Source organism: Bos taurus, chromosome 12 (assembly GCF_002263795.3).
Source record: "Bos taurus isolate L1 Dominette 01449 registration number 42190680 breed Hereford chromosome 12, ARS-UCD2.0, whole genome shotgun sequence".
NCBI classification, from domain to species: domain Eukaryota; kingdom Metazoa; phylum Chordata; class Mammalia; order Artiodactyla; family Bovidae; genus Bos; species Bos taurus.
The window spans coordinates 26,199,527-26,225,506 of NC_037339.1; the positions used below are offsets into that span (position 1 = coordinate 26,199,527).

The 25,980-nt window shown below is 32.7% G+C and overlaps 1 protein-coding gene across 6 annotated transcripts in view; it reads right to left on the bottom strand.

The window, feature by feature from the left end:
• The window catches only part of NBEA (neurobeachin), a 673,061-nt gene that overhangs the window by 430,432 nt on the left and 216,649 nt on the right, over positions 1-25,980 (bottom strand). For all 6 annotated transcript variants that reach the window (XM_059892161.1, XM_059892163.1, XM_059892162.1 and 3 more), the window contains 5 exons: positions 18,548-18,728; positions 16,147-16,277; positions 12,231-12,338; positions 8,092-8,260; positions 6,561-6,656 (listed from right to left, as the gene is read on the bottom strand). In XM_059892161.1, the coding sequence (XP_059748144.1) occupies positions 6,561-6,656; positions 8,092-8,260; positions 12,231-12,338; positions 16,147-16,277; positions 18,548-18,728 (685 nt within the window). The remainder of the gene's footprint in view (positions 1-6,560; positions 6,657-8,091; positions 8,261-12,230; positions 12,339-16,146; positions 16,278-18,547; positions 18,729-25,980) is intronic.

The window sequence follows — 25,980 nt, forward strand, 5'->3', positions numbered from 1 at the left end:
TGGTGGGAATGCAAACTAGTACAGCCACTATGGAGAACAGTGTGGAGATTCCTTAAAAAACTGGAAATAGAACTGCCTTATGATCCAGAAATCCCACTGCTGGCCACACACACTGAAGAAACCAGAAGGGAAAGAGACACGTGTACCCCAATGTTCATCGCAGCACTGTTTATAATAGCCAGGACATGGAAGCAACCTAGATGCCCATCAGCAGATGAATGGATAAGAAAGCTGTGGTACATATACACAATGGAGTATTACTCAGCCATTAAAAAGAATACATTTGAATCAGTTCTAATGAGGTGGATGAAACTGGAGCCTATTATACAGAGGGAAGTAAGCCAGAAGGAAAAACATAAATACAGTATACTAACGCATACATATGGAATTTAGAAAGATGGTAACAATAACCCGGTGTACGAGACAGCAAAACAGACACTGATGTATAGAACAGTCTTACGGACTCTGTGGGAGAGGGAGAGGGTGGGAAGATTTGGGAGAATGACGTTGAAACATGTAAAATATCATGTAAGAAACGAGTTGCCAGTCCAGGTTCGACGCACAATACTGGATGCTTGGGGCTAGTGCACTGGGACGACCCAGAGGGATGGTATGGGGAGGGAGGAGGGAGGAGGGTTCAGGGTGGGGAACACATGTATACCTGTGGCGGATTCATTTTGATATTTGGAAAACTAATACAATTATGTAAAGTTTAAAAATAAAATTAAAAAAAAAAAAGAAAATTATGGTGCAGTTTTGCTTCAACATAAATGTATTGATTATTAGTAGACTTTTTACTTTTTTTTAAATCTTTTATTTTATATAGGAGTATAGCCGATTAACAATGCTGTAATGATTAATAGCAGATTTACATAAATCTTATTTGTACTTACATTGCGTGTTAACTGTTTAGTTTTCTTTTTTAATATTTTTTCATCACTATGATACATTCTTTTAATTGATCTGCAAGAACTTTTTATTTACTAAAGCTTTTATTTATTAACTTTTATCAATAAATATAAACTTTTTTCTGTTTGCATTTTTTCTTTTAATTTTGTTAATATTTTTAGAGATGCAGAGAGATAAAACTTTTTAGCTGTATTTTTACAACTTCATATTTTGATGTTATGATTTAAAACATCTTTTCTTATTTAAAATATTAATTTTAATTTTCTTGAATGATGTTCAGTTTCCTTTTTAGCTTTATTTATTTTTTCTTTTACTTTTTTTTAAATTTTATTTTATTTTTAAACTTTACAATATTGTATTAGTTTTGCCAAATATTGAAATGAATCTGCCACAGGTATACCTGCGTTCCCCATCCTGAACCCTCCACCCTCCTCCCTCCCCTCCCCTCCCTCTGGGTCATCCCAGTGCACCAGCCCCAAGCATCCAGTACCGTGCATCGAACCTGGACTGGCAACTCGTTTCATACATGATATTATACATGTTTCAATGCTATTTTCCCAAATCTCCCCACCCTCTCCCTCTCCCACAGAGTCCATAAGACTGATCTATACATCGGTGTCTCTTTTGCTGTCTCATACACAGGGTTATTGTTTCCATCTTTCTAAATTCCATATACATGCGTTAGTATACTGTATTGGTGTTTTTTTTTTCTGGCTTACTTCACTCTGTATAATAGGTTCCAGTTTCATCCATCTCATTAGAACTGATTCAAATGTATTCTTTTTAATGGCTGAGTAATACTCCATTGTGTATATGTACCACAGCTTTCTTATCCATTCATCTGCTGATGGGCATCTAGGTTGCTTCCATGTCCTGGCTATTATAAACAGTGCTGCGATGAACATTGGGGTACACGTGTCTCTTTCCCTTCTGGTTTCCTCAGTGTGTATGCCCAGCAGTGGGATTGCTGAATTTTAATACATGCAGAATTTATTTAGCATGACATATGAAATAAGTATATAAATTAAAGTTTTTTCAATTGGCTACCTCATTTGCTAATCCTACCTCTTGCCAAATACTTCTCCTTAAATTTGGTTAGAAAAGTTATACTCATCATATATGAGATACTCACACAAATTCCAGCCTGATTATCAACTGCTTATGCCATACATCTGTTCTTATACACGTAGCACAATACCCTTATTTAGCACAATTCCCTAATTATAAATTATTCAGCACAATACCCTAATTATTAAAAATAATTCTTTTCCCTGAAAATAAATTGTTAGAGGAAAACTATACAATGTATTTATGTTTAAGTTCACTTAAATATTAATGTTGTTTCAAACCTAATGTGAAATAATTACCATAAAACTTCAATCGCAACTAGGACATGTCATCAATAAAAATTTATTTTCTGTTTTTAGTGTTTATTAATTAAATGCATTTTATGTCTACCATCAGTATTAAACTTAAAAAAAAAGTGTTTAGCATTCTCACTGGCTTACTCATTTACTTGACAAATATTTTTATTTTATTTTATTTTTTAACTTTAAAATATCGTATTGGTTTTGCCATATGTCAAAATGAATCCGCCACAGGTATACATGTGTTCCCCATCCTGAGCCCTCCTCTCTCCTCCCTCCCCATACCATCCTTCTGGGTCGTCCCAGTGCACTAGCACCAAGCATCCAGTATCATGCATCGAACCTGGAGTGGTGACTTGTTTCATATATGATATTATACATGTTTCAATGCCATTCTTCCAAATCATCCCACCCTCTCCCTCTCCCACAGAGTCCATAAGACTGTTCTATACATCAGTGTCTCTTTTGCTGTCTCGTATACAGGGTTATCGTTACCATCTTTCTAACTGTATTAACTTCCAAGTGTCATGCTAGGGTTAGGGATTACCTTCTTCAAGCACACATTCTAATAGACAATTAAACAAATAAATAAACTGTATAAATTCAAGAAAGGAAATAAAAAGGATGCTATGATAGAAAATAAGGTTATTGTGGGTGGAAGCTACTTCGCTATGGTAGCAGGGAAAGCTTCTGTGAGGAGGCGATGACCTTTAACCAGACACCTGAAGAATGAGTACTCTCCAGTCATATGAAATATAGGGAAGAGAGCCAAAACTTAGAACAATAAACAAAGATCACGAGGCAGGAAAGTGCTTGGCATAATTAAAGAACTAAGTTAGTTTGATTGTGGCATAGTGAGCAAAGGCAAGAACCACATGAAATGAAGTTACGAAGGTTGTGATATTTTACTGTAAATGTTATGAGAAATGTTTTATGTTAAAAAGAGACATAACTTCATTTATATTTTAAAATGAACTTCAGCAAAACTATAAAAAAAAAAAGAACAAAGATTAACAAGACAAGAGGTGAGAAAATCACTTAAGAGATGATTGTAGTAATCCAGGAAAGTCAGAACCAGAGTACTCTTGCCACAATTAAGACATTTAACTTTGTTCACAAAACTATAGGAATTTATTAGAAATTTTTAGAAAGAAAAATCATTATATTGGCTCTATTAGAAAAGATTATATGAATATATTATATTAAATATAAATTATACTTCATTACATTATTTTATTATTTTATATAATAGTGTTACTTAAAATTTTGTCATCAGTAACAGACTAGAGACAAGTCCAATGAAGAAATTATACAATTCTCAAAGAAGGGCTATGGCTTTGAACTGAAGAACTATCGAAGATGAAGAAGAGAGAGGCCAAAGAGCTAGTTCAGAATTTTCTAAAAGGCTTAATCATGAGGGAAAAAAAGGGAGTGAAAAGTGAAGGAGCTGAAAAATAGTCCAGATCAGTCGTCTCAAAACAGAAAATAAAGCACAATAGCTTGTATTATTTGACTCCATAGACATAAATTTAAACTTCAATAAATATCATCAGAATGAAGGTAACATTGGGAAAAAACACAAATATTATCCATGTTGTTCACTGAGAGTGTGTGCACAGGTGATCAATCTACACAAATGTCATTATACTTGTAACTTTTTCAGTATATATAATAAATAAAAAGTTTTAAGCAAAGAGTGATTCCCCCAAAGAAATGTCTCTATAAACAATTTGAACAAATATTGGGAATATAAGTACTTAAAGTATATAGTGTGATGAACTTTTGCTTGTGAACTTATCTACGTAGAAATGGCAATATTAGTATTCATGGGAATAACATATGGCTTGTCTATTTTTGTTTTGTTTCAATAACATGCAGAATGGAGAAAGCTATTTTAAAGAGGTATGTTGACAGAATGAGAATTCCGAGAGCTCAGAACATGTATCTATTTTACAACTTTTATCCAAAACGAAGCTAGAAATACTGTATCTTCAAAATACATCCTCAATGTTCATCAACACTCAATTCCAATAATTTATATTATACAGTTATAATCAAGCATAAATATATTTCAATTAAAGATTTCATTTTAATAAATGTCTTAATTATGAATCTTCTTTTAATGAAAAATATAAGATATTCTATCAAATACATAAAATGATAGGAGATAACTTTCCAAGATGAGTAAAATTAAGATCACTTAAAGATTGAGATACTTTACTGGCAATAACTGTCAAATATTAAATAGTATTATTAAAATAATTATTACTAAACTATGGAAAATGTTGTAGAAACTGCATACTACCAAAATTATAACTTTTATTTTTGTCCTTTAATCTATTCTGATACATGCTGCAATCTCTCCTGCTTGAAAGTACTGAGTTCATTTAACAAATATTATATGTCTGACAAAGAAGCCAGCCCTATTACATATTTACAACTGGAATGAAACTATTTTCTTATCTTGCAAAAATACTATGAATTGACTTTGCATTTCCAACATCACCAACAGAACTTTTCTTCTTAATAACCACTGCATGACAGCATGCAGTAATAGTCTTTTATGATCACCTTCCATATTATCACATAATAAAGAGAAGAGGAAATTCACCACATCAGCCTTAAAGTAATTCAAAATTTTAAAATACCCTTAAGACCTTTGTGCAGTTCAGCTAAAATTGTTTCATAGCAAACCTTTCTAGATAAAGAAAGCAGTGCACAGATATTCTGATGCAGGCTTCTGAATCTGGTTAACTACTCCAGAGCATATTCCAGTCACTGAAGTTAACCTTTTAGAACAGACTTCTACACAAAACAAACTCCAGACAACAATCCATCTAATCTAGTCTAATCCTTCTTAGTTTATACAACTCAGATACTTTTTGTAAGCACCAAAATCTGAAAAGAATTTTTTTCCTTTATATTATCATTATGTTCAAATTTGCATTTATAAAAAAAATCAGTGCATTCAAATTATACTAAACACTTTGCTGCTTTATTTGTTCTATGAGTTGATCTTCCATATCATTAGCTGATGGATGAAGACACCGGTGATCACCTGGAGCTCAGGTACCTTCTCTAAAATTACTCCTGTTATTGGCAGAATTCAGTTTGTTGATGTTTGTAGGCTTAAGTCCCCCACTTTCTTGCTGACTGTTAGCCGGGAGGTACTCTCAGCTTCTACAAGGCAATCTCAGGTCTTTGCTGTTCAGCAACAAAGAACTTTCTTTATGTCATATCCCTTTCACACCAAGGTGCTCTCACAGCCTGTTCTAAACAAGCCAGAGAAAACTCTCAACCTTTACAGGGCTCCTGTGATTAGGTTGCTTGAGCCATCTGTACAACTGCCTTTTCTTAAAAGCAACTGTGCTAACATATACTATATAACCTAGTCACAAGAATAAAATCCATCATATTCCCTGTGCCAGGAATTATGCAGAGTGTGTACACAGGAAAATCCTGGGTCGGGGGTTGGGAGCAGAGTTTGGCTCACCTTTGTTCTTCACAGAATAATCTCATGTTAATCTTAACCAGAGACATCATTCTGGCTGTTTTATTTTTCATCTCTGAAACTTTCAATTGGTTCTTTAAAAACGCTTTCATTTTTCCCTGTATTATGTTAATTTTTTCCCTTAGATTGAAAAACATCATGGACATACTTAACAATAGCTGTTTGAATGCCCTGATCTGACAACTCTGCAATATGTATGTATCCCTTCTCAATCTGCTTCTGTTGACTGATTTTTTTGTTTCCAGCTTATGCATCACATTTTTTGTCTTTGCACACTTAACAAATTTTATTGAATGCTTAATGTTGAATAATTGCATTGATTGAAGAATTTTTTGAATTCCTTTGAAAAGAGTTGGAATTTTGTTCTGACAGAAAGTTAAATAATTATAGATCACTGTGATGTTTTTGAGGCTTGTTTAAAATCTTTTTACTTGTCATTCTACAGTAGCCTTCATTTTAGAGCTAATTCGGTCCCATTAACATGGTGGGACTTTTCTGTGATCTCTTCTGCATGCCACCACTGTGCATCTTATTATCCATATAATTAGGCAGCCTTAATTTGAAGATGATACTTAAAGAAATACAAGGGAATACAAATATAAAAACTATTTTGCTCTCAATAGCCAGGTACAAATACAACGTATTATATCTCCATGAAACCTGAGCCGTATGCTGAGATGTCTATAAACAACTACATTAATGAATAGTTATTGTATAACAATTGATGAAATTTAAGAATACCCAAACAGGTCAGGAGATGAGGTCAATATTACCTTTGTAAAATGAGTGGGCAAAGCTCTGCTCGGGAATTAACTTGGCAAGGAATCCATGGTTCAAACTTGGATGAGGGATAGATGGTATGACCACAACTGTGGAGAAAATCATGGAATCAAATTTGAGCCAGCATGTAACAACCTGCAACACGGTCCACTGAAGATCCAAGACAATTCTATATCACTGCAACATGCAAACAGTACTAGCAATAAAGACTGTGTCTCTGGAGGAAGGAAAGAAGTTATGTGTTAAGGGAAAGGAAATAACATACTTGTTAAGTAGAGTCATTTGCAACAAACACAGAGACATACAAACACACAAGAAAATCAGAACTGGAAGGTTTCACTAAAATATTGCTTGCTTTATACATACATGACTGAACGCATTAAAAATGAAGAGACAGTTGATTAACATATAGAGTCTCTGTGTTTTAAATGGTTGAAACACAGAAACTGGAGTGTTAGGATAACATTTAACTTGTCAAGTAAGAAGTTAAAAGTAAGATTATACTACAAAGAAATACCACGTTTATATACTCAAAATAAATACAGCATGCAACAATAAGGAATTAAACACAATCTGTATTTCCACACAGAAACAAAAAGTAAATGAGATATGATATGAGTATGGAAAACAAAATGCAGAGATTTGACCACTAATTTCTACTCGTTTTTTAAAATATTCAATAAATGTATATATCATATGCATTTATTTAGGAAGGATAATTTCCATTACAAACTAATCTAGTGGTACATGAAATAATCACTGGGCTGCTAAGGCAACACTGCAAACAATAGAGAAACAACCTTGAGGTAAACACTGGCAGGAAATGCAATAGACAAAAGGCGTCCTGTGATATTAAAATATTAGTTGCCAAAAATGTATCTATCATTTCCAAGCAGCGTAAACAAAGCTAATAATACATGAACTCCTACAACATAAGCATCTTCTATAGATGAGAAAGATAACATGACCCAAAACGGTTCACTGCTGTCTAGAAATTTCTGACTTTAGTCGATGCAACTTTGGTATAAAATTCAGAATGTATGTTTGTTTATGATACATCTCTGGCTGAATATTTAGCTACTGAATTAACTACACATATTGAAAGAAAGAAAGGCAGATGGAAAGAAAGAAAGATGCTACTGAGCTTGGCTACAAAGATTTCTAGTTTGGCTTACTGTTGGTTTTGAACTACTCTATAAGGACCTCCTACTTTCATATGTTTATAAAGGTTAAAAATAATACATTTAAAATATATGAGTTATTTGTATATTAAGTAGTAGCATAAATGTTTTATGCTAATAAACAGAAAAACTAAACCCAAAACCTTGATAAAATGAGAATATAGCCAATATCATTCTACATTTTTGTGTAATTAAACAAGATTAAATTGGCATTTATATACTGCCTACTTATAAATACTTGAGATGATTATGAATAGAACCAGTTTAAATCTAGATGTAAAAATTAAATAAAAAGGAGATAAATGATGATGAAAATTCAAATAATTAGACAAATATTAAGTACCTGTACTTGTTGGTGAATTTATTTCTTGTCTGATGTTTCTACCTGGTTGGCTTCCAGTTCTTGCAGTCTCTCGCTGGGGTTCTAAAATGTCACGATACTTGGAAACCATCAGAACCGAAATGAAGTAAACAACAGCTAGAGCTAAGAACTGTGCCTGCTTGCTATCATCCTGCATAAAATGAAAAGGTAGTTTTGACACTCAAAAAATTTTAAGTTTAAGTTCTCAGAGTATAAGAAACTATTCCTGTTTTATTTTCTTTATGGAGGAAAACATACGACATTTAACTTTTGCTAAAACTTGCTAAGTATATACTGTTAGTATTATCTAAGTATATATTAAAAAAAAAAAAAACAACTCCAGAAACATATCATCTGATTTATAGGTTGAAATATAATTTAAAAAATGAGAATGTTAAAAATTTGCTGAATATGCCACAAAATTTATTATTTATCCTCTTCACTAGTATCTATTACTTCTATAACATCAGAGAATGCATATTTATAAGATATGCAGATAGCACAAGTTTGAAAAGAATAATTTAATGTCTGGCTAAAAACATCTAGAGTTTCAAATACTATAGCTGAAAAATAATAACAGAATAAAGTTACTATTGGACTACAGATACAATTCTAACATATCACTACCTGAGCAGGAAATATGAGTAAAATAAGGGAGATATAAAAATCAGGGAGCATAAAGCATGGATTTTATACAAGTTCAATATGGCAGCTTCAGAAAAAGCTAATGCAATGTTTGACACATGAACAGATAAAAATAAATAGCAGCCTCACTATTCTGTACTGGAAAAATAACCTCATTTTTCCAGTGCAGGATTGGGAGCCAATATTTGAGGGTCCAAATTTCAAAAGCTCAATGACAAAATGAAGTTATTCCAGAGGATAGCAGTGATGTGGTAAAAGATCTGAAAAAGGCTGACCATATTAGGATAAAGAGATAATATTTATTTATTTCTTTGAAGCAGAACTGCATATAACCTTGAAAGCTCTATCGAAAAAGCCTAGGTAATTATCCTAGAGGGATAAAAATGTTAAATGACCTCTAAAACTATTTTCAGATTAGACTATATTTAAGGAATCATAAATAGATGGTTATTAAGCCTTTTTTCTAAGTTAGGTAAAAGTGATGCTTCAAACCAAAACTGCAAGTAATTACCATGGCCCAGAGATAAAACAGAAATAAGGAAAACAAACATGCATTAAAGTCTATTAACTCTATAAACAGTCACTTTACATTTATTACTTCATTTCAGCACTAGGTGAACAAGACTCAAAATTCATGTGCATTTGTCAGAAAAAAAAAAGCAAACAAGAAAGATGACTTAATACTCTGAAATAGAATTAGTATAGGTAATGGAGAAAATGACCAAAATAGATTACATTTGTTCTGAAATATTGTGAATTTAGTGTTTCATACTCTGTGGGTAACAGACAGCTTTTAAATACATTCCTTTTCCTTAAATACCTAAATTTTAAAATCTCATATGTTTGTGAACTTAAGGCAACATAAAGTGACTTGAACAATTCAAAGGTTAAGTAGAAATCTTATAATACCTACAACTGACTTTAAAATATAACAATTCAAAAATACTTTCAAATTCTGGAGATTATTTGAAAGAAAAAAAGCCTTCCTTGGAGTTTATGAAATATGGTGGTAAAAGAGACAGAATGCTCTGCAAAGGCCTAATTTGGGATTCTGACTCTACTTCATACTAGCTGTGTGATCTTAATGTTTTTCAGTCTTAGCTTTCTCTTAACCTTTTACTGAAAGCTGAGGGTAATATATATGTGTCTGATACACAGTGTAAATTGAATGAACACAAGTTATGTTACCTCAGTGATGTTTGGAAGGAACACCTGAACATTAATTCCCTTCCTTCAGGAAGAAAGCTAGTAAGAACCACTGTAGGGTTATCCAATATACAATAGTTACAAAACATCTATAGATATTAGAAAAAGTATACAATCCACTATAATAACCTGATACAGAACTTACTAACAATTTAAATGCAATGTCACACAACATAAATTCCTTCTATGTTAGGTCTGAGTGAGTTTCTTGGAGATGAAAACATGATCCGTGTTTAAATCATCTATCATTTAAAAAAAATTCTTCCACAACACATTTTTTTTTTTTCCAGGATAAATAATTCCCATTTCTGAATGGTTTAACTGTTCATAAGTATTTTCTTCTACGTCCAGATTATGCAGATCCTTACATCAAGATTTTTACACTATTAATGCGTTTTATCTCCCATTTTAAAAACTACTTTACTTTTATTAATTAGGAAAGCAATACAGGTTTATTATTAAAAAAATTGAAATTTTAAAAAGTACAAAATAAAAAGTGTTTACCTAGAGATAATAACTGGCAGCATTTGGGTGCCTTTTTTTAAATAAAGGTGAACATGTGCATGTATGTATACGTGACACACAACAATGCAGTATTTGTGTAGTCTAAGTACTTTTGTATAGTGTTTCTTTCCCTTACAATATATTATGAGTGTTTTACATGTCACAAAGTTTCCCTCAAAAATATGATTTTAATAGCTACATAACTTCTTGCTAAATGAATATACTGTGATTTATTACGCTCTGCGTTGGATATTTATGACGTTGCCAATTTTCCTGAGGACAGCTGTGATAAGCACATGAGTAGAACCAATGGGTCATAGGCATCAAATTTATAAGAGCTTTAGCACAATGTAAAAAGCTATTTATAAAGTTTATCCAATTTGTACTCCTACCAGTGATAAATGATAGAACACTTTCAGTATACCTTTGTAATGACAGATACTATTATTTTAAAATTTTAGTTTTTGGTAAAAATATCTTGCTGCTGCTAAGTCGCTTCAGTCGTGTCTGACTCTGTGCGACCCCAGAGACGGCAGCCCATCAGGCTCCACAGTCCCTGGGATTATCCAGGCAAGAAACTGGAGCGTGTTGCCATTTCCTTCTCCAATGCATGGAAGTGAAAAGTGAAAGTGAAGTCGCTTAGTCGTGTCCAACTCTTAGCGACCCCATGGACTGCAGCCTACCCGGCTCCTCCATCCATGGGATTTTCCAGGCAAGAGTACTGGAGTGGGTTTCCATTGCCTTCCCCGAAAAATATCTTACTCTTGTTTTAATTTGCATTTCTTTGACTACTAGTTATAATGACTTTTAAATCATATGTTTATCACCTTATTTTCATATTTCATATCTACTGCCTATTTTTCTGTTGGTATGGTTGCAATTTTCTTAGTGATTTATAAGAACTGATATATATATTAAAAAGAATGTAAATTTTTCTATTATATATTTCTACCATGTAGTATGTATTAAATATTTTAACCACTTTCTCAAGTACAAAGTACTCTATCCAAGTTATTATTAAATGCAAATTTAAAATATAAATGTCTATGTTTCATAAACCATCAGTTAAAAAAAGTAAAATAGAATCCAAAATTGCTGATAAATAGCAACTATAGTAAGAAGTACTACCAACATTCAGTCTGCTGTGAAATGCTATGGATGCTTCTACACAATTTGTGGAAGGGCCAATCTTATTTTTACTTACTTTGAATAAGTGATCATATAATTGGAGGGGTCTATGAAATTGTATCCTTAAGCTATATTTTCAATAAGCTTTATTAAACAACCTTTCTAACTCAAATTCCCATTGGTGTCTCTATTTCCAAATGCAGATTCTTCTCTCAAAAGTAACTGCCACCAAAAGTAATTCCCAAGACCATCTTTATGAATTAATCTCTTTTACCAATAATATAAGGAACATTGATAACAACAAAATATTCAGAACCTAGAGATGGAGCAAGGAATACTAAAAGACAGGAATTGTTATTCAAGATAAAATCGGTTATAATCTTCGAAGTTATCTTCATTCTTAGTATACATACAAATTAACTATAATTTTCACATCATTAAAAAATAAAGTGAATAAGCTTTCAGAGAAAGCAAAGCTTAATCATTTTACAAACAGAACCACATTATAAACCTACAAGCCCTGACACTAGGACATTTAGTTTTAAAATGCAAGTTTCCTATGAAATTTAAATTATTTTATACAAATTACAGTGAAAAGTTTTCTTTTTTCTCTGGGAAATCAAGCAGGCATAACTCACCACATCCCGAAAGACAACTGCACGAAGGCGATTGATATCAACATCCTGAAGAAGCCTATCGGGATCCTTAATTGGAGAAAGGTTACCTGGAACATTCTCTAGTGGAGTCTTAAAAAAGAAAGAGAGAATTGTGAAAAAATAGTATAATACAGAAATTTATATTAATTTCTATTAATAATACCTTCAATTTTGTAATTAAACTGGCCACACACTTTACCTTCTCTCATCACTGAACAATATTTATTGACTGTTCTCTTCTACTTTTACCATGGTTTCACTTACTAGTGTTCTTGTTCTTCATCTGCATAGCTACCGCTATAGATAAAGAAAGGCTGGAGGACTGTGGCAGAAAAAAAGACTAAACTTTTACTCTGGGCTCAAATCTCTCCTGTGCAACCTCAAATTTGTTACTAACTTTTTCTAGGCTTTACATTCCCTACCTCTAGTTAACAAGCCTCTTTAAGTCATCAGGTTCATTTATTCGTCATGTTTTCATAATATATGAGATTATTATATTACATTATTATATGAGATTTCATCTGTGAAAACATTCCATGATCCACAAAAAGTCAAAAAAGGTAAGCAAAAAATGTTTTACTCATGGCCTTAATATTAAAGCTGGAAGACATTAAAGATCTTTACCACTAAAATCCTTTTTATATCTGAAGACACAAAAATCCACAAATTTTAGGTAACACGTCACACAGTAAACTCGTAAGACAGTCAAGATCCCTGAAACTCAGTCAAGTACTTTTTCACTTACAAAACATAAGAATTGTGTGAATTAAATCAGATAATATATGTGAAGTATCAAATACAACTCCTGCATATAAAAGTAACTCTATTTAATAATAGACCTCCTTCTATTTTCTATAAACCTCAATTACACTATTCCCCTCTTAAATTAAAATATTTGATTCTCTTGCAGCACAAAAGCATACACTATTTAAAGGCGGATAGTTACTTTACTTCCATTACAATTCCAAAACTTACCAGCTATATAAGCTTAGGTGAGCTTGGCTTTAATATTTAAATAATAGGCTAATGATCTTTATCAAAGGATAATTAAAGAAATAATATACTATTTACAATATATCTGAAAAAATTACATATATTTTAATCTACATACTACTTTATAGTTTACAAAGTACTTCTATGTCCATAATCTAATTAGAGATGTGTTTTGTAGGAAAATCTTATTTAATACCTCCTTTTTAGAAAACATAAAAAATGAGGCCCAAGGAAAATGTGTGGCTAATACAAGTCCACTCAGATTCGTAACACATTGAAATTATTGTTAACTATGGTTTACTTATTCAAGTGCCACATTAAAAATGCATAAAAATAGGGAAACAACTCTCACAAACTGGGTTCACTGATTCTCTGTTTTGAAATATGTTTTCTTACCAAGTCAACTTTTCCTCTAATAGTTCTATATCCATAATTTATAATCTAATTTTCATTGCTAAGGTTCTTGCTAAAAGGACTGACTAGCTCAATTACCATGAATTTCCTGCTCATTGAGCTTTTCTGTCCATATTCTATCATCAGTGTACTATTAGGTTGGTATACAAGTAATTGTGGTTTCAGACCATGAATTTTAAATCATTATAACTAGGCTCAAACACATCTTTATTATTTAAAACAGGAACCATTACAATCAACATATTTTGCCAGCAAGAAATAAGTTCTGCTTATTTCTGTAGCATAAAAATATGTGTTCAGGATTCGATGAACTCTTGGAAAAGTTTTCTGCCTCTTGCTGGTTGTGGAACCGGTTTTCCCTGCAAAAAGCTGTTAAGAGGCTTGAAGAAGTGAGGTGAGAAGTCAGGTGAATAAGGCAGCTGAGGCAAAACTCTGAAGTTCAATCCATTCAACATTTGAAGTGTTGGTTGTACAACGTGTAGTCAGGTGTTGTTGTGGAGAAAAACTGGGCACTTTCTGTTGACCAACACTGGCTGCAGGCGTTGCAGTTTTTGGTGCAGCTCATTGATTTGCTGAACAATTACGTTTGCACCAACCTAATACTTGGTTTGACAGGCTTGAAAAGTTCCCTATTATGTACTGAATTAACTATGGTCACCTTTAAGATCTAAGCACTCAAAACTACTAACTTATTTATTTCATGACATAAATATTGATTGGTTAACTCCTAGAGAGAAGAAAGGAATTACCATTAATTAAATGCTCACTTCATTTCTCAAATTACTAAGTACTTTAACATATTACTGTTTTTTATTTAATTCATACAAACACCATACAAATTAAGATATATGTCCACTTTAAAGACTGGAAAATTGAGGAACAAGAGACTATGAAATTTGTTTCATTTCACAAAACCAGTAAATGGTAGAGGCAAGATACAAACTCCAAACTGTTTGATTCTAGAGTTTGTGCTCTTTTATAAAGTATTCACAATGCTATACACAATCTGCAATTGAAAAGATGTAAAAGATACAAACACACTCAAGTAACGTACAGTCTCCTGTGCCTACACAAATAAGTAGAAGCAACACTGCTAATGTGTTTGCATTTAATTTTCTAAGCAATGGAGGCTTTGTGGAGACTTGTCAACAGTAAAATATATGGTTTAATTATTCTAGGAATGTGTCTCTAACAGTAGTGAAAAAGAAAGAGGCTATAATACAGATACACTAAATGTGTGGTTGTTTTGACTGAAAACTGCAAAAGTTTGAAGCGACAGAATTTTTTTTAATAAATTAAACTCTTCATACCTTCACTAATTGAACCTTCACTAGTCAGTGTCAAACATCTAATTACAAGTACCCTGAGTGGTAAGAGACATACTAGGTTTTACAGAAGTATCAAACAAAGGAACCTCCTCTAGACTGAGTTGGCAGTGAAGGTATTAGAAAACATTTTACTCAAAGTTGAACTTAAGGTAACACCAAAAGTGGAACATATTTACTGGGGTGAAAAATAAGGATGGGAACCTGAAGAAAAACAAAGCTATGTAAAAGTTAAAAGGTTAAAAAAATTCTTCTGATGAACTGAATGAAGTCTACAGTGTGACTAAAATAAAATAGTAAAAGCAAGGGTAAGAGATTCCAAACTGTAGCTGAAGTAAGCAACAAACATACAGGACCTAAAAATCATTACTGAAACTTTGGAAGTGATGCAAATGGTCAAATCAAATACAAACACATGTTGCTGCTGCCGCTGCTGCTGCTGCTAAGTTGCTTCAGTCGTGTCCGACTCTGTGCGACCCCAGAGACGGCAGCCCAGAAGGCTCCCCGTCCCTGGGATTCTCCAGGCAAGAACACTGGAGTGGTTTGCCATTTCCTTCTCCAAAAAACATATGTTAAATAGAGCTAATTTAGAATGACAATCACTGCTGCATTTTGAAATACTGCATACCACATATTCATTTCATGGGCATTCAATAATTTTTGTTGAATGCCATGGGAATTCTATCCCCCAAAGCATAACCATTTAAAAAGTGCATTATTCATACACTGAACTCGGTGAAAATTTAACTACTGAAGCTAGTAATAGTTAAGAACTTTTCAGTGCTATGAACTGATATAATCTTTATAAGAATCCTATGAATTAGAAATGACTAGAATCTTCCTTTGAAAAATGAAAGTGTTAGTTGCTCAGTTGTGTCTGACTCTTTGTGACTCAATGGACTGGAGCCCATCAGGCTCCTCTGTCCATGGAATTCTCCAGACAAGAATACTGGAGTGGATAGCCATTCCCTTCTCCAAGGGATCTTCCCGATTCAGAGACTGAATTCAAGTCTGTGCATTGCAGGCCAGTTCTTTAGTGTCTGAGCCACCAGGGAAGCCTAACAATTTGAAAGAAGAGAAGCCAGCACTGGAGATTCCTTGTCACTTTGTGCTCACAAACTTAAAAAAAAAGTAAATTATATTTAACTTAGAAAATGTTTAATTACCTTGGAAGCTGCTGTGGCAGTCACACCTTGGGGAGCTTCTTGAGGTTTACTGCTTCCATGGGAAGATTTGTTCCCTCTGTCTCTCTGTCTCTGCCGACATTCTAAACAGTTTCTCACAGCAACACAGCAAACTATTTTAAAAAATGAAAGCATATTATTAATATAAATTGTTGACTCTGATACTGTTTTTAAAAGTTGTTTGGTTCTATTTTTTCTTTCAACTTTCACCATCCCACTATGGTTCTTAAAATCAACCAGATCAATAAATATTTTTAATTAGAAAATACAGTAATGAAAAGCACACAAAAATATTCATGTAATTAAAAAAGTGAAAACAAATTACCATAAACTATCAACCAACTCAAGAAATACAACACTACTAGGATATTTGAGGCTCCCAATATATCCTTCCTATTCTATCACCTTCCATCCTTCAAAATTCTTAAATGTATGAATTAAAACTGATTAAAAACATACTCATATTTGATGATTTTTAAAAATAATAATTATCTGCCCATAATTTGACCATCTTAGTGACTATACAGAGCACGGCTCCCCATTTTAGGCAATAATAATGAGGTACTCCATACAGCCAAGTCTGACAAGTGCCAATATCAACTTGTTTTCATGGTGGCAAAGTCACCTTCATCAAGCAGCACATTCAATAATTACAGACTCGCTTTCTATTTACTTAATTATTATAAGAAGCAGCAAAGCATAGTAATAAATAGTATAGATTTTGGAATCAGTCCACATAAACTTGAAATCTGGCTTTGCCACTTATGAGCTATGTGATCTTGGGCTAGCTGCTTCAACTACCTATGCCTCAGTCTCCTCATGTGTAAAATGAGTATAAACAAAATGACTTCCTTAGAGGACTACCCTGAGGATTAGCTGGATCGATACATGCAAAGTGCTTAGAAGAGTAAACAATATATATTGACACATAATTGTTTACCTCATTATTACTCACATAAAAATTCCCTGTGAATGATAAAAACCAAATCTGCTAAAAATTATCATTTTAAAAATGAAATCAGCAGTAAAACTTAGGAATATATTCAGAAATAAAAGTTCTCAATAACCAAATAAATGCTGTTTTTAAGATATTCAGGCATTAAAAAATATTTCTCTTTCTCACAAAGCTCAATCTGTCAGCTATTATTAAATACCAGTGGAAATGTCCATATGGCCCACAGTAAATAATCCTACACCTCTTGGCTGAAGTTATCCATATGGTCAATCTTTCCCTAATAGGATATGAAATGATTCGTCACAAGAAATACAAAATAGCAGTAAAAAGTAGATTTATTCCACCATTCTTAAATCAAGTTCTTATTCCTTTCTTGGATCAGAAACTTGTACCCTGAACTATACATATGAAGATTTTTACATAACTTTAAAAATAATGGGTGAAAAGAATACACGTAAGAACATCCTATCAAATGCCTGACTTTCTCATATCCTCCCTGTTCACACTCTAAGGCAAGTATGAAAACAGTAGCCATTTTTGTCTAAAAACAGTAGTTGTCTGGTCCCCTGTAAAGACTAAACAGTAAAATTAAATTTTGCCTTTATAAAAGGTAAAAGATGTAAGAATGAATACTGCCTAAGGAATTGGTCAAATTTACCAAGAGTTTTCAGGGCTAAATTTTATTTGTAACACAAGATAGCAACAAAAAAATCATAGCTATAGTAATATCTACTAGTATTAAATGTTCATTCCAAAAAACAGTGAGACTGGCATAGTCAATTTTATCCTTTAGCATTGTTTATAAAGCTACGCTATTGGTTTTCTGATGTATTTGTGGGCCCAAGATAACCAGCCTGTGTATTCATTTACAGAAAAAAAAAAAAAAAAAGAATTCATAAATGGATTTACATTAAAATCACTTCAATGAAAAATGCTATTGTCCTACTGATTTTGAAAGAGCTCAAAGTATATTCAACATTGACTTTATTTCAAATTTCATTGTTGTTCATTCGCTAAGTTGTGTCTGACTCTGCAACCCCACGGACTGTAGCACACCAGACTTTCCTATCCTTCACTCTCTCCCAGTGTGGTCAAATTCACAGTCCATTAAGTCAGGATACTATCTAACCATCTCAATCCTCTGCCACCCCCTTATCCTTTTGTCTTCAATCTTTCCCAGCATCATGGTCTTTTTCAATGAGTCAGCTCTTCGCATCAGGTGGCCAAAGTGTTGGAACTTCAGCTTCAAATTAGAATCCATTAAAGATTTATTCCATGAAATCTCCAATGTGATATTATTTTTTTTTAATTTAGTAATTCTACATTACATAATCAAATTGTATCACGGATACTTTATGTATCACAGAATATAAAAAAATGATCTGTAGGTAATTATTTAACATGCACCATTATTTTTAACAGACTTACCTAGCCTTAGGCACTGTCGCATTAAACCTCCAGAAGACATGTTTTTTTCAGCTTCAATCTCACTAAAATTTAGAGAACTGGCAAATACAAGTACATCAACCATAGCCATCAATCGGCTGAGGAAAGTTACTGCTGTTTCAGCTGACATGCCTTGTGTCACTTCAATATTTTCCAATTCCGTCTTTAAAAAAGTAGATATAAATCTTGTTTAAAATTTGGAAATATAATACATGCACATACATACAGCAGCTTAACAGTAGTTTAGTATATTTAGTATATTTTGTAAACAAAATAAGCTATAAATCATAAAGTAATTCCATGTAGTGTAAGAGGTGATTATCAAGTTTACTAGCTTAGCTATGAATTAACTTCAAATAAATAAAAAATTTATTTTTAAAATCAATGTTAGATTTAAATATCATTACTTTAAACACTACATTCCAAACTTAAGATCATTTCATAAAGACACTTAGAAATAATCAATGTAAATATTTATACTAGTTTTGTTCTAAGTTTATTAACAAAGACATGCAACTCTTTTTTCTTTCCTAAAATCCTCATTCTTATTTGTAAAAATATGCTAATTTTTCTTTCCTATGAATGTATGATAATATGAAAGATATATGGCACTTTCATTTGATATCAAAGGGAGACAACTGTCAATGGTCCAATTAGAATACATAATAATTTCTTATCCATTTCAGAATAAATGAGTATGAAACCACTAGGTACCTCGTATGAGTAACAAAAATTTAGGGTAAAAATACTCAAGATCATGAATTCCTCTACCACTATTAATCAGTGACACTGGCAATGAGAAGAATTAGTAGCATTTTAGACTGGCAAAGCTGTACTTTCACTAAAATACTGTCTATGCTAAAATATAATTTTCTGCTTTGGAAGGAAATGGTACAAAGTATTCTGTTTTGTAAGATATATAACTTTGCATCTTACAAGCAATAGCAATATTTCTTCTTTTATTTTTTATTGTATGTTGTGTAAGATTTTAATTATTTTGGTTCATTATGATGCTGCTGCTGCTAAGTCACTTTAGTCATGTCCGACTCTGTGCGACCCCAGAGATGGCAGCCCACCAGGCTCCGCTGTCCCTGGGATTCTCCAGGCAAGAACACTGGAGTGGGTTGCCATTTCCTTCCCCAATGCATGAAAGTGAAAAGTGAAAGTGAAGCTACTCAGTCGTGTCCGACTCTTAGCGACCCCATGGACTGCAGCCTACCAGGCTTCTACATGCATGGGATTTTCCAGGCAACAGTACTGGAGTGGGGTGCCATTGCCTTCTCCTGGTTCATTATCACTAGGCCTCATTTTCTCAGTGCCTCAAAAACAGAGAAAAGTAAGAAATACTTTATAAATAAAAAATACTACTGTTTAAATCATCTGAAAACGGGCAAGCTAGCCATACTGATTAACTTTACTTTTTCACCAAATGATAAATTCAACTACAAAGTAAGCATGTATTATAGGTATCTGCTCCTATTTAATGCTCCATTTGACACTATTCACACCCATCATTCTACACAGACATACACCCACTCACATTAACAGGGAAATATCAGCAGGAAACATATTAAAAAACAACATCTTCAACACTTCTTGTTTAAAACATGGGTAAGAAAAATGATAGCTGACTAGAGTAAGCACTTATATAACTTCTGCCACTAATTCACTTCAGTTGTGTCCGACTCTGTGTGATCCCATAGATGGCAGCCCACCAGGCTCCCCCGTCCCTGGAATTCTCCAGGCAAGAACACTGGAGTGGGCTGCCATTTCCTTCTCCAATGTATGAAAGTGAACAGTGAAAGTGAAGTCGCTCAGGCGTGTCTGACGCCTATCAACCCCATGGACTGTATAGCCTACCAGGCTCCTCCGTCCATGGGATTTGCCAGGCAAGAGTACTGGAGTGGGTTGCCATTGCCTTCTCCCATTTATATAACTAAACAATTATAAATGGGTTATAAAAAAGAACAACCTTTATCCTTTCCATTTAACATCAAAATATTGTTAAAACATTCCCTTTAAGAGGAGCTTGGAAATAGACAATTTTTTTTCAACTGTTCGTTTATAACATTATGCCAATTCAGCTTCTATGGCCTAAAGAAATGATTAATTTCATTACTAGGATGTTTTTAAAAATAAAGATGTATTATTTGCCAGCACTTCACTAATATACAGCATCATTTCATAGCAAGAATTAAAAATCTGTTATCATAATACAATAAAGGCAAAAAATGAAATTTTATATAAAACTTCCTTTTAAAATCTGTTATCAACATAAGTGTTTTACAATGGAATGGAAGATCTGGCCATTGCTTCGGCCTATTAGCATTCTGAAAACTTTCAAAATATTAGAATTTTAGGATATCTATACATGGATTCCGGAGAAGGCAATGGCACCCCACTCCAGTACTCTTGCTTGGAAAATCCCATGGACCGAGGAGCCTGTTAGGCTGCAATCCATGGGGTCGCTAAGAGTCGGACACGACTGAGCGACTTTGCTTTCACTTTTCACTTTCATGCACTGGAGAAGGAAATGGCAACCCACTCCAGTGTTCTTGCCTGGAGAATCCCAGGGACGGGGGAGCCTGGTGGGCTGCCGTCTATGGGGTCGCACGGAGTTGGACACGACTGAAGTGACTTAGCATAGCATAGCATAGCATACATGGATTCTCAAATTCATCATTTTGAACTAGGAAAATTATGGGAAATCTAACTTATTTTATTAATTAATGATTTTATTTTGAAGTCTTTTAGAGTCTATAAAGTGTAAACATCAAAATATTCAATTTTAAATTAATAAATTATGTACAGAAATTATAAAAGCATTATTAATCATCCATGAAATTTGCCAAACTGCTATTTTTGACCAAACAAAATAAAATTTTAAAATAAGTATTCTTAACACAACTAATAACCATAAAGGAAGTTCCCATTAATTCTAATTAAAAGCAATTTATAAATATGATGAAATGTTATATAAACATCATAATATAGGTCTAAAAATAAAGAACATCCACATATGATTATTATTAAATCTTAATATATATTCTATCCAATTTTCTTTCAGTGGCACCAGTTAAAATCTGATGGTACATATGACTGAAATATTATTGTTTTCATTATATTATGACAGTTTAGTCTAAAGATTAGTGTGAATAATAACATAGTAATTCATCAGTGCATTGAGAAAATAACCCTCTGTTGAATCTTCCAAATATACCAAAAATGTGCCTAATGTTAAAGATGGTATGGAAACTCAAAATATAACCAAGTGAAAAATTTCATAAATAAGCAAAAATAAAATTTAAAACTGAAAACCTGAAAAATTACTAAAGTAATACTAACCTTAGAACCCTGGACATGCATTAGACAAAACAGACAACAGACCAAAAAAAATACAAGAAAAGAAAATCGTTAAAATTAAATGAAAATACAATGTAAAATTGAAACACAAAATAATATATTAAAAAATATATTTGATTATTTTATTAAAAGCAAAAATACTCAGAAGAAATATTCATTTTATAAATTATGTATGATTAAGATTAAATATCAAATAGACTTCTATTTATTTTTTCCATTAGAGTAACTTCCCAAATAATACATATGTAAATAAAGTTCATATATTATAAATATGAAAATTCTATTTTACAAAATAAATATCTTTTCCTAAAAAATGACCAAGGAAACATTTCAATAAGCAAACTGACATAATGTCTCTGTAAAAGCCCTAACTTACTATCAGTTTAAGCAGAAAAGACTTAGAAAAATTAACTATACCAATACCTTCTAAAATTTTCATTAAGGAATCATGCTATTTTGTTTCCTAAAATATTTGGAGCCCTTCTTATAAAACAAAATCTCCAGGAATTAGTAAGATACTAAAATATTTGAGTGATTCTAACTTAAAAACCACTCTCCTTTGCTAGAAAAGAACTTAGATACACTAAACAAGACTGCATGTGAACTAAGATAATCACAGAGACTTTGTACCAAGTTTCAGAGTATTACTAAGCATTATATTCAGGATATTTTAAAAAACTGGATAGAATTAAGTTTCATGATAAAGTCAACAACTGTTCTTAATCTTTGATTTTTGCCATCATATGTAGGCATAAATTTCTAAACACTATTTTCAAAGAGTGGGTGCTGTTCTGTGCTTAGTCACTCAGTCAATTCCAACTCTTTGCGATCACATGGACTGTAGCCAACCTGGCTACTCTGTCCATGGGATTCTCCAGGCAAGAATACTGGAATGGGTAGCTAATCCTTTCTCCAGGGAATCTTCCTGACTCTGGGATGGACCCAGGTCTCTTGCATTGCAAGTGGATTCTTTGCCGTCTGAGTACAGGAGAACATTTAAAAGCATTCTGAGAATACTGAAGTATAGTAAGTGTTATGAGATAAATAAAACAAAACAAAAAAATTGTTAGTGGTTTTTCCAAATTTATTAGCTACATTTTCTAATAATGGTAAGAAAAAGTAAAAAACTAAAACTAAGTCCTTATCTTTATTTTTTGCCAGAAATGGTTGCTCTTCATTCTTATGATTATAAAACTATTAGGAAAGGCAGAAATATCAATCTTTATTATTTTTCTGTAACAGAGAATGAAACTGAATAAAATTCTAAACATTCAGTATGATTGACCAAAATGGTTGACCACAACCCTGAAGTGATTATGCAATTTGTAGCTGATTTATGCTCTTTGTTTATCTTCTTTTTTTCCCTCCAATTCCTTGCTTTCCATTCATGACCAACTTGGAACAAAGTGTAGAAAATAAGTGAGAGGATTCAACTGACTAGTAATAGTAACATTAACTTCAAAATCTCAAGAACAGTTAACAAAATAATGCAGGCTAAGTTGCTTCAGTTGTGTCCAACTCTTTGCAACCCTATGGACTGTAGCCCAGCCAGGCTCCTCTGTCCTTGGGATGAACTCTAGGAAAGAATACTGGAGTGGGTTGCCATTTCTTCCTCCAGTGGATCTTCCCAACTCAGGGATTGAACCTGCGTCTCTTATGTCTCCTGCATTGGATGGCAGGTTCTTTGCCACTAGAGCCACCTGGGAAGCCGGAACAAAAATAATGCTCCTTCCCAAAACCAGACTAGTCAAGCTACACACTAAGAGTTTTAAATTTCTTTAGCTGACTATTTAAGTTCAATTATTGTTCTAATTTGAAGACTTGCAACTATTTTTGTAATTTATTTTCTATGTAACTTATTTTCTATGCTACATAACATTTTACATAATCTAGATAAAACTGAAACTCCAATATTCTTCAAGTTCAAGGTGTCAGTATAACACAAATAATGTGTATCTATACTCTTTTTTTCCTTAAAGTTTCCACTGAAGTATTTCTCTAGAAGTAAGATTAAGCAGCTGAAATTTTTTCATGTGATGACACTACTACAGCAATACACAAATGCTATCCTTAGTATGAGTTATGGTATTCACATAAGGTCCCAGGGCAAAAAATAGACCACCTCTATACCAGTGCCATGGAGACAGCAGACGAAAAGATTACACCATTTTACTTTTTGCCATCAAAGTGGATCACCCATAATAAGTAACATGGCTCAAATATCCTATTTTAAACTTCAGAATTCTACATTTGACAGGCTTGTTTTGTAAATGGGAAGATCATTCTATCATGATACAATTCTGAATAAAAAGCTCCAAAAGGAAGTAAAAGAGGGAAACATTCAGGAAGAGCCTTCTCCATCTAGTGACATTACCTAACTTAAGTGTCACAAGTTCCTGTGGGGTAAGTAAAATTAGCACTGTTAAAATGAAGAAATTAAGGCTGACATCATATCTAGTAAGTGGTAGAAGCCAGGTTAAAATACAGATTTATCTTATGCTGGAATGCAAATGCCTTCAGTTATATCCTAACCGGAAAGAAAATCGTGTCTGAATCTTATTGATTATTGGAAAACAAGCTTGTTTTTGATGAAAAGGAGTAAATTATTTGAGATACACACTTATACTGAGAAATAGAAAAGGTATCTTCCTGGGTTGAGCTTTTAATAGCGATTTATAAAGAATACTTAGCATTCTACTTACCCATTCCAGATTGCATACAATTTCAACATTAGATGTGACAAATGCTAAAAAATTTAGTTGGGTGCATGTGAAAAAGTTACATATCTTCTAATAAAACATAATGACCACAATATTCAGTGAATTTGTTGAAATTAACTTTGATAAATGCTCATTAAGTCAAATGCAAGCTCTTATTTAATAGGAAACCTGGATTTATCTTACACTCTAACTACTAAATTTTAATGAATTTTTAATTTAATGCTTTACACTGAAACATTATACTATGGTATTTGTATTTTAGGTCAAAATGGTGCCATAAGTCAGTGGTCAGCAACCTAGGACCCACAAATCAAATATAAATAAAGTTTTATTAAAATACATTCACATTTACTCCTCTGTGTTATGAAATATGTCTGCTTTTGCAAACAGCAGATTTAAGTAGTCAGACAGATACTGCATAGCCCCCAAAACCAAAAATATTTATTATATGATCATTTATCAACCACTGCATACCAATATTACTCATACTTATTCCTTAGATACATATCTGTATATAATACATGAGTATTTTTAAAAACTCCACAAACCTAAACAATATTACAGATCATTCAAACATTAGTTTCAAATGTCTCTATCTCTCTTCATATATCTAGGATTGAAATTCTAGGGTATCCATGACAACGCTTCCCCCTTTGGTAATATGCATATTGACAATGTTTCCTTTTTGACTTATTCCATCCAGAATTCTCTTTCAGCTTTTTATATTAATATTTTAAATCTAATTTAAAGAAAGTTAACACAATATTGTAAATCAACTACACTCCAATAAAAGTTTCTTTAAAAATCTAAGTTAAAAAGCTCCATGTCTTTAGTTTTAATTTCTTCCTTTATTCAACATCCTCCTTGCTCACTTTTTCCCACTATTACATTAAAATTTTTAGCAAGAGAATTAGGCAATCAAGGAACAGAAAACATTACTCAAAATTGGCACCATGTTTTCTCCCAGTAGGAAGTGGGATAAAAGGTTCTTGGTATTTCTTTTAAGGAAGCAATTCATTCAAAGAATATAAAGTTAGCTGTGCTGTAGAAGCAGGTACAGGTGCAATCAGTTAATCAGCCAAAATAGCAGAAATACAGAGACAGAGACAATGAAGAAAAGTTTCTACAATTGAATGAATTCCAAAGTCTATTGAAAACAGTCTAAAGAAATAAGTACTGTAGTTTTAACTTCTGAACTATGGTAGTTATAACTGCATAGGTAATAATTTTGGAAGTCAAAATATCAGTGTCTTTATTATACATTCATTATAAAACAAAAAATGAGCAAATTTTGGTAGTATATTTATTATTTAATTCATAATGTTTATTAAT